The sequence below is a fragment of the Anomaloglossus baeobatrachus genome, chromosome 1 (genome assembly GCF_048569485.1).
Source record: "Anomaloglossus baeobatrachus isolate aAnoBae1 chromosome 1, aAnoBae1.hap1, whole genome shotgun sequence".
In the NCBI taxonomy this organism is placed as follows: domain Eukaryota; kingdom Metazoa; phylum Chordata; class Amphibia; order Anura; family Aromobatidae; genus Anomaloglossus; species Anomaloglossus baeobatrachus.
Window position 1 is genome coordinate 78,589,504 of NC_134353.1, and position 10,581 is coordinate 78,600,084.

The 10,581-nt window shown below is 42.7% G+C and overlaps 1 protein-coding gene across 1 annotated transcript in view; it reads left to right on the top strand.

The window, feature by feature from the left end:
- CYTL1 (cytokine like 1) overlaps positions 1 to 8,040 on the top strand; it is a 29,188-nt gene extending 21,148 nt beyond the window's left edge. Inside the window, exons 3-4 of the mRNA XM_075346884.1 lie at positions 2,125 to 2,253; positions 5,691 to 8,040. Coding sequence (XP_075202999.1) covers positions 2,125 to 2,253; positions 5,691 to 5,768 — 207 coding nt within the window. The 3' untranslated portion in view covers positions 5,769 to 8,040. The remainder of the gene's footprint in view (positions 1 to 2,124; positions 2,254 to 5,690) is intronic.
- Positions 8,041 to 10,581: the final 2,541 nt, after the last annotated feature.

Consider the following 10,581-nt stretch of genomic DNA (forward strand, 5'->3'; position numbering starts at 1 on the left):
CAGTAAAATTTGGTGGAGGTTCCATCATGCTTTGGGGTTGTGTTGCCAATGCCAGCACCGGGAATCTTGTTAAAGTTGAGGGTCGCATGGATTCAACTCAGTATCAGCAGATTCTTGACAATAATGTGCAAGAATCAGTGACGAAGTTGAAGTTACGCAGGGGATGGATATTTCAGCAAGACAATGATTCAAAACACCACTCCAAATCTACTCAGGCATCCATGCAGAGGAACAATTACAATGTTCTGGAATGACCATCCCAGTCCCCAGACCTGAATATCATTGAACATCTGTGGGATGATTTGAAGCGTGCTGTCCATACTCGGCAACCATCAAACTTAACTGAACTGGAATTGTTTTGTAAACAGGAATGGTCAAATATACCTTCATCCAGGATCCAGAAACTCATTAAAAGCTACAAGAAGCGCCTAGAGGCTGTTATTTTTGCAAAAGGAGGATCTACAAAATATTAATGTCACTTTTATGTTGAGGTGCCCATACTTTTGCACCGGTCATATTTTGTTTAAATGCGGATTGCACATTTTCTGTTAGTACAATAAACCTCATTTCAATCCAGAAATATTACTGAGTCCATCAGTTATTAGATATATGAAACTGAAATAGCTGTTGCAAAAACCCAAATTGTTATAAAGAAAAAAGGTTAACATTAATAGAGGTGCCCAAACTTTTTCATATGACTGTATCTGTGGCTGTCATAAATCCTGATATTGACAATAGTCCGGTCAGATGAAGACCGAACAGGTCGAAACGTCATGACTTGTATGGACTAATTTCCTTTTCAAATTCGCACAAAATAAAAAAAACTATTTTTGACTGCAAAAAAAATGTCGTCCCTTTTTCATTATTGCGGTAGTGTGCTGGAGTTCTCTTCTATTATTGTCTCTTTCTCTCTGTCTGTCTGTATGTCTCTCTCCCTCTGTCTGTCTCTCTCTCTGTCTGTCTCTCTTCCTCTCTGTCTCTTTCTGTTTCTCTCTGTCTGTATAATGTATAATTTATGATCTTTTTCATCTATAATCATTTTCTAACGTACTTAAAAAATTATCATCTGTCCATTACACTGGGGAACGCAATTTTTTAGGAGTTAGGTCAGACAACTGTTCTTAATTAATTTTTGGATGCTGAATCCAGAAATGATCACAGTTTTTCTCTATCACGTCAAGTTTTTGAACTATAGGATTTTTGTCTTCTCAAAAATATGTAAACTACTGTACCTAAAAGTGTTTTTTTTTTTTTTAAATAGTACAAATATGAACAAAAAATGAAATATATAAGAAGTAGGCACTGTCTCAGTTGTGACTACTCTTACAAGTTGCCACGTAGCTCTATATGAGTCGAATTGTACTCAGATAACAAGTCTTATTACAGAAATCAGTGCAATTGTGCTTCTATGGCAGGTAAGTTGAGGAGGAAAAACTTGACGTGATAGAAAAAAACTGACTACATTTTTGGAATCACCATGCCAATTTTAGTATAAATCAGCTCAAAAACCTAACTCAACAGAAATTTTTTTTCAAATTGTTCCCCAGTGTTATTTTTGGATAAAATTGTCCAGGTTGTTAACCCTGATCTGTGCCATGTGCTACAATCATTATTCTGTTTTCTCCATTGTCAGCTGCAGACCAATTCTTAGATGTAAAAGATGCCTTGGGCTGTTTTCGCACATCTGTGAAACACAGACCCTCCTCAAATCAGAAGACCCGACCTGGCTGCCTATGAAGCAGTTGGCTCTGTTGGGGCAACCAGTCAGGCCAAGTCTTTTGATCTGAGTTTGGTCTGTGTTTCACAGATATATGAAACCCTGTTGGCTCCTTTGTATTACAGATATTTCTCCCAACGAAGCAAAAAACTATTAGCTTTCAATGTAAAGAGTGGAATATTCTGCTTCCAGACATCTCTAGTGCCAACTTAAGAACAAAGGATCAGGTATGTTGAAGGACCTGCCCTTGAGTTTGACCAACTGTAGTGTTTTGTGTATGGACCATTTTACTCACGAAGAGGCAATAAAAAGAGTCCTAACAGTGAATAACATTTTTGAAACATTTTTGAAAAGTTGAATATATTATGGATAAATGCAATCTTTAATAATGAATTAATGTGTTTCAGAATTCATGTGTCATGACAAAACTGCGCTCTTTCATCTCCGCTCCTCATTGTTCAAAATTTAAAAGAGTGACCATCTTACAGAAGAAAGCGAGACTTTTATATACCATCATGAACACAGCCTGCAAGCGAGTATGTTGTTTTTTGGGGCTCTTTTTTTATATATATTGACAAAACTGGAAATAGTATTTACAATTGAAGGATTTTTCTAGGATTTACTGGTTGAGCCACAAATTACATTGTGTAAAGACACTTTCGATTTTGCAAGCTTTCTCACCTACAATGAATGGAGAGATCTGTAATTTTTATCGTATGTACACTTCAAAAGTAAAAAAACCTAGAAAATCACATTGTTTGAGTTTTAAATAATTTATTTGCATTTTATTGCATGAAATAAGTATTTGATACAAAAGAAAAACTGAACTTAATATTTAGTACAGAAAACTTTGTTTACAATTACAGAGGTCAGACATTTCCTGCAGTTCTTGACCAGGTTTGCACACACTGCAGCAGGGAATTTGCCCAACTCCTCCATACAGATCATCTTCTCCAGATCTTTCAGGTTTCGGAGCCGTGACTGGTCAACATTAAAAGCGGCGTTACACGCTCCGATTTATCGTGCGATCGCATTAGCGATCGCACCCGCCCCCGTCATTTGTGCGTCACGGGCAATTCATTGCCCGTGTCGCACAAAGTCGTTAAACCCCCGTCACACGTACCTCCCTAACGACGTCGCTGTGGGCGGCGAACATCCTCTTCCTGAAGGGGGAGAGACGTTCGACATCACAGCGACGTCACACAGCGGCCGGCCAATAGAAGCGGAGGGGCGGAGATGAGCGGGATGTAACATCCTGCCCATCTCCTTCCTTCCGCATTGCCGGCAGGATGCAGGTAAGCTGTGTTCGTCGTTCCCGGGGTGTCACACGGAGCGACGTGTGCTGCCTCGGGAACGACGAACAACCGGCGAGCGGAAGGAGGAACGACTTTATGAAAATGAACGACGTGTCAACGAGCAATGATAAGGTGATTATTTTTGCTCGTTCACAGTCGTTTGTAGCTGTCACACGCTACGATATCTCTAACGATGCCGGATGTGAGTCACGGAATCCGTGACCCCGACGACATATCGCCCGATATATCGTAGCGTGTGACGCCGCCCTAAGTTTCAGCTCCCTCCAAAGATTTTCTATTGAGTTCTTCTAAAATTTCTTTCGACTCCAACTGTTTTGGAAACTCCAGAGGATTCCTAAATTAATAATTATCATAGCAAAATTCTCTGTTCCACCAAAGATTTTGTGTCAAGCATTTAGACCATCTTACATTTTTACTGTAGGTCTGAAATAGTTTCTTACAAACTGTTTATAAGAACGGTTAACAGCCCATGGAGGGCCAGCAAAAGGTTGAAAAAAGAAAAAACTAACCACTCACCTCTCCGGTTGCCCACACAGTTGACTGTCCCCCATCCGGTCCTCAGCATCTCTTATTACTACCACTATACGCAGAAACCCCGATCCCCTTCATGCTAGGTCGGCTTCCAGCTATGCCCAGTGTCCATACTTGGCATATCGCAACGAATATGTATCATAAGGTCACAACCCACATCATAACATCCTGACCTTATGGCACACATGCGCAGTGACACCCCGAGCCTGGTCACGACCAGAAGTCTCAGCCTACTGTGAAGATATCCAGGGTTTAAGCGCCCAGTAAGAATAGGTAGCCGAGGACCAGACGGGGAATAATGAGCAGTAGTGGCGGCCACAGAGGTGAGAGGGGAGGAGAGTATTAGTTGTGGGGGTTTTTTTTGTACATTTTGCGTTAGTATAATAAGGGACAGACTGATGGCACATCCTAACTTTCTAATGGGAACAGGTGCATACTGAGTATAAAACATACTAACAAAAAGAAGACAGCTGCACTCTGTAATGATAAGATATATGTAACAATGAATATGGGAATACAGACATGCATTACTGCTATTGAAAACGTAAAAAGTGAGATACTAGCACCCAAAAATGGCCAGTTATATGTGAGCCCAACAGCCAACGGCAAGGCGACTTCTTATTCTTGGGTCCGTATCAAACACTAATGCCTCTCTTTGAGTTAAAAACCTCCAATTTATACGTGGATAGGAACCTGAAAATAGAGAATTAAAATTGCCTAAGGCTGAAAAGCAGAGGTCCTCAATCAGATGGAATGACCCTGTAATCTAAGAAAAAGACTGATGGCACATCCTAACATTCTCATGGGAACAGGTGCAAACTGAGCATAAAATAAAGAGAGGTATTAGTCTGATAGTGACTCAAGAATAAGAGGTCACCTTGGCATTGGCTGTTGGGCTCACATAAAACTGGCCTTTTTGTGTGCCAAGTAGCTAAAATTTTATGTTTTACATATCAGTATTCCATATCTATATTCCCATATTCATTGTCCCACATATCTTAGCACTACAGAGTCCAACTGTCTCTTTTTTGTTAATATAAAAAGGGACATTTACGTCACAGTGAATACATTCACTGCAAATCAAATTTCATAGTAAAATTCACATGATTTGGCGATTTTGAATCTTATTAGATTCGATCATTTTTAGTCATAAATATTGAGCATAAGTGTACTCAAAGTGAACTTACAGACATAGTACAAGTCTTCCTGCTTTTCCTCTTTACTTAATCACTTTAACACCTGGCGATTTTCTGTTTTTTGTTTTAATTTTTTCTTCCCTTTCTTCGAAGAGCCATAACTTTTTTCCCCATCTCACACTGCCCGCCATGCACCCCCCTTACACCTATCTCAAGCACCCCTCTGTCACAGTCTGCACCCCCCATATGCCACTCACCCTGTACCCCCCATGTACCCTTGTTCTCTAATTACCTGTTACCCATCTCCATATCTCCTCCAGCTTCTCCTTCACTACCTGCTGCATTTACTGACCAACAAAACTCTGTGTCGCAGGTCCTTTACCAATAGCAGGTATTGTTTTCTATCTGGCAGGAGCTGATTAGTTCTCCTCTGCCCCAGCAGCGCTCGTACAGCAAATTGCTCCAGTTCAGCTCTGAGTAGCAATAGCTCCGAGTGGACCCCTCCAGGTCTGGGGTAGCTCCGCTACTATGCAGTAGTGTGGTGAGGTCGCAGAGTGAAGATCTCACCATACTGCTGCACGCAGAGCCCTGCTCTGCCCCCACTGACCCTGCCTCCAGCACACGTGGCTAATTTGCATGCGGTGGAAATTAACGATGTCTAGTGACAGAAGAGACACGGGTGGGCCCCTCTGCTGTGGCTGTGACAGAGGCCCGGTGAGGAGGGGGACCCGCAGGCCCAGGTTTAATAAAGCTATTATCCCAGCCGGCTGGGCCTCCCCCCCTCCTCACCATGCCTAGGACGCCAGAAACAGTTGTAATGCCCCGATGGCGGCCCTGATTTTGAGTATTGCATCATGATTACCGGTAAAGAGAAGCATGCACATAGCCCTCAATAAATCTAATAAATAATGAATAATCATGTTAGCTATATGATTAAAGCTGATTTTACCATCCAATTCATAGATAATTTTATGTTTATCTATTTTACAGGACTTGTTCTTCTCCATTGATGACTGTGACGCTCTTGAACAATTGTCTTTTGAGTCCTCCCCGCTAATGGGTCAATAAATCATGAGGCTCTGCACCTTTGTATGGTGGAAGTTTGGAGATTTTCTGATATAATCAAAATTGTTCTAGTAGAAAATCATGCTTTTGTGCTACTTGAAGCCCCATCTAATGGTTGTACTGATAGAAATATGTTACTCTAGGTGTAAACCGCATTCATCCAACACAATGTAATTCACCTCACAGGCAACCAATAACATGGTAGTCAAAATAATTTGTATTATTGCTCGTTTTATCAAAATCAGAGTATCCTGGACAGCACCATTCTTGTCCATTTTTGTTTCCGGTGTTGCATTTCAGCTCCATCCTTTTCATTGTCACCCCAGCTAGTCAAGCATATGTAAATCCAAATTGAATATGCACTCGTCCCCATGCCCACCTCCTGAGAGTGATAATAAATGACAGTGAAGATTTTCACTATCATGGATGCCAGCACTGGAGAGGTGGGTGAGGGGAGCAGTGCATAACCAGTTTGGATTTACATATGCTTGACTAGCTGGTGCCACAGTGAATTCTCCAGGGCTTACGGCAAGATAACAGGATGAGGTAGAGCAATATAAGTTACAGCTCACAGCAAGATAACAGGATGAAGTAGAGCAATAAAACTGACCATGAAAGGGCTTCCCAAGCACTATTTCAGGAAACCATTTGAAAATCACCTGAAAGATTACCTTTAAGGCCACCAGGCTGCTCACAGTAGCACAAACAATATGCAACAAAGTATTGTCATATTGAAAAACGGCTCTTGGTACAGTTTGGAAAATTGGCCATGCCAGTGGTTACAAGACCAAATCCATATAAGGTGGGGCTGTTACGGCACCTTGAATGAAGAATAGAAGGCTCTGCCTACCATACCATATGTTATGCCACCCCCACATCACAATCCCAGGAGTAGGATCGGTTTGGCTGTACAGAAAGTGTCCCAGGAGCTGTTTTTTTTATAATTACAACTCCAGGCTACATATTGTTTGAGCTACTGTGAGCAGCCTGCATGGCTTAAACGTACTACTATGGATTGCAGCAACTACAGACTTGTTTTCCATAGAGCACATCTGGGAGATGTTTTGCAAATTTTTCTTTCCATTTATTCATCATGTTGTTAATCTTGTGATTCCTATGAATTCCACAATGTTTCATTTCTTTGTGTTGCACTTCAATCTTGAGTAGTATATCAAGAAAGGTATCCTCTTATTTGTTTAATGACTCAACCCTAAGGGGCACTTTGCACACTGCGACATCGCAAGCCAATGCTGCGATGCCGAGTGCGATAGTCCCTGCCCCCGTCGCAGCAGCGATATGTGGTGATAGCTGCAGTAGCGAAAATTATCGATACGCCAGCTTCACACACACACTCACCTGCCGTGCGACGTCCCTGTGGCCGGCGACCCGCCTCCTTGTTAAGGGGGCGGGTCGTGCGGCGTCATAGTGACGTCACACGGCAGGCGGCCAATCGGAGCGGAGGGGCGGAGATGAGCAGGATGTAAACATCCTGCCCACCTCCTTCCTTCCGCATATCCTACGGAAGCTGCAGTGACGCCGGTAGGAGATGTTCCTCGCTCCTGCGGCTTCACACACAGCGATGTGTGCTGCCGCAGGAGCGAGGAACAACATCGGACCGTCGCGTCAGCGTAATTATGAATTACGCCGACGCTGCACCGATGATACGATTACGACGCTTTTGCGCTCGTTAAGCGTATCATCTAGGCTTTACACACTACGACGTCGCATGCGATGCCGGATGTGCGTCATTTTCAATTTGACCCCACCGACATCGCACCTGCGATGTCGTAGTGTGCAAAGCCCGCCTTATTCCATTTTGTGGCGGAGAGTTCCATAATCTCACTGCTCGCAATGGCATGACAATGGGGAGAAGCTTCTGCTGCAGCCAGTTGTCTTACAGCCACACACTGAATACACAGAGATTTCTTTGCATATTTCTCAGTTTTAATTGTAATGTGAGACATTATATGAGCAAACAAAAGGCGATTAATGGAGGAACTGCTGAGACCAGTCCAAATTTTTTTGTCTTACAGCTTGTCCAAGTGTTGGCTAGTATGGTAAAACATCTTTTTCTGCAAACACTATACTGAGTAAACAATACCGTATAACAGTCTAGTAAGCACATATATCTACATAACTACCGTATAAAGTTACTCTATTACGTTATATTTTTTTAATTTCTTTGTATTCTAATATGGAAAAATGTGCCTAAATAAAAACAATTCTTTGTATTCTAAATGTTCTTAAATAAAAAATAAATAAAAAATAAAAACAATCTATGTATCATATCTATATGATGTATCATATCTATCTATAATACATGTATTTTTTTGCAACCTTTTCACTACATTCTGCTAAGTTTAAAAAAAGTATTCTCAAGATTTATAGCATATCCATCTATGTGAAGAGCAGGGTCCCCAATCCAAGTGGAGAATAGGAACTGGTGGAGTAGAAAAGAAATCATTAACTTCTATAGGAAGGTGCTGTTGGCATGGTCTGTCAATACACAGTGGGCATTGTGCATTGTGGAAAAAAAGAGGCTGAGTCGAGTTTCACATGTTTACCAGTGACTGTACTTGATATTAGAATTCATTACTATTTTTTCCCATTCACAAGTATATGAAGAACTCGTCACTTACTAGGATAAGGGTAACGCAAACATTCTGTGAACAATCAAAAACAAATATGATGTTTCGGCCCTTGATCTGGACCTTCATCAGCATAGACCATAATATGTGCTGGAGTTAGAAGTTGAGTTGAGCACTGGTAAGAGTGTTGTGGCGCCATGCACAAAGCTGCGGATGACACTAATACCAGTGCGCAGCTCAACTTCTAAATCCAGCGCATTATATTTCCTATACCTCGATGAAGGTCCGGATCAAGGACCGAAACATAATTTTACTTTTGGATTGTTCACATAAACTTTCATTTCCACTTATCCTATTGAGTGCCAAGTGGAGATGAGCAAACCTGTGGCAGTTCAGCCCAGAGGATTCAGACGGATTTTAGATGAAGGTCGATTTGGGACCCGGACTTGACCTGAACCCCAATGGAAGTCACTGATTGGGCAGTTTCGGTCTCCGCCCACATGCAGCCAGCCATAAACCGATCACTTCCGAGGGAAGATGGGTGCGGTTTTTCCATTTTTTTTGTTTCGTGCACACTACATCCGATCATGCTGTTTTTATCCCCAGTGCGAGCCGTTTAAACACTGGAAGCAGCTCACACTGGGCCAAGCACCAAGCGTACCCGAGCACAGCGATGCTCGAGTGAGTGGTTTGCATACGTAAAGCACCTAAAGTCTGAACCTCAACTCTGTTTTTTTTATGTAAAGTCTGTGTTTGGTATGAATACCGAACACCGAAGCTCAGGTTCATTCATCCCTAGTGTCGAATTCTTTCTAAAATTGCTTATGGTTTGGAATCCTACTTGGGTACCTGGAAAAACACTCACAGTACCATTCAACATTTTTTATTATTCCCATTCACAGTTGTGTCTGGTAAGCAGTAAAAGGCACATGGCACTTGCCAAAATATTGCAAGTCTTTCAAACAGGTGCTGCGCCAAGGTGCCAAACGTTTGACCCCTGTATTGTCGGCCAATCCTACTGATTGTCTTTAATGTTACACAATTAGTTAATAATGATAGGCAATCGTGCTTCAAACTGCTTGATTCTCGATTGATCATCGGGGTGCTCGGGTACTCGGTCGAGTATCAAGGGTGCTCAGATGTGTCGTTCGTGAAACAACAAGCACAAAACACTGGCTCGCTTCACTGAATGATTGGATCTGGCACCCCAGTGAAAGCTAATTTCAGTCTCTGAATGTCTCTCACTGGGGGTAAAAACAAAGTTTTTGGATGTAGTGTGTCCAAAAAAAATATATCTCTCCCTCCCTCCTCCTGAAATGCTCTATAATGACTGGCTGTATGTGCGCAAAGAGCCGAATTGCCTAATCATTGATGTCCATTATACTCATGACTCAAGTCGAACCCTTCCAAGCATCTGAACAGCTGTACTCGAGCAACGACCACTTGAGCATTTTAGTGATTGCCCATCATCAGTAGTAAATCTTACAGCAGAAAACTTCCATGTATCTTTCATTGTATGCTTTAATTTCATGTCTAGTACTGTATGTGTACAACAGCTGCAGGATTATGCTATAGAAGGACTGTGTTGAGCAGACAGAAGATGGCACTGTGTTAATAGTTAGGCTTAGGTCACAGCCGTTTTTTCTTGTGGTCAGTGGCTCTGTTGGGGCTTACGTACAAAGTCAATAGCAAAACTGAATTTGGTCACATGCCCTGACGGGGCCATTGACTATAATTAGTCACCAGTGTAATCTGTCGTGCATCATTTTCAGCCACATATGCCTATTGGAGGCAGGCTGTAAGATGTAGTTGACTAAAGCGGGCTTTACAGACAGCGACATCCCTAGCGATGTCGCTGGTGAAAGCACCCGCCCCCGTCGGTTGTGCGTCACGGGCAAATCGCTGCCCGTGGCGCACATCGCTAGGACCCGTCACACATACTTACCTGCTTAGCGACGTCGCTGTGGCCGGCGAACCGCCTCCTTTCTAAGGGGGCGGTTCATGCGGCATCACTAAGCGGCCGTCCAATAGAAGCGAAGGGGCAGAGATGAGCGGGCCGAACATTCCGCCCACCTCCTTCCTTCCTCATTGCGGGCGGACGCAGGTACAGTGATGTTCCTCGTTCCTGCGGTGTCACACATAGCGATGTGTGCTGCCGCAGGAACGACGAACAACCTGCGTGCTGCAACAGCAACGATAATCGGGATTAGAACAATTGGTCAACGATC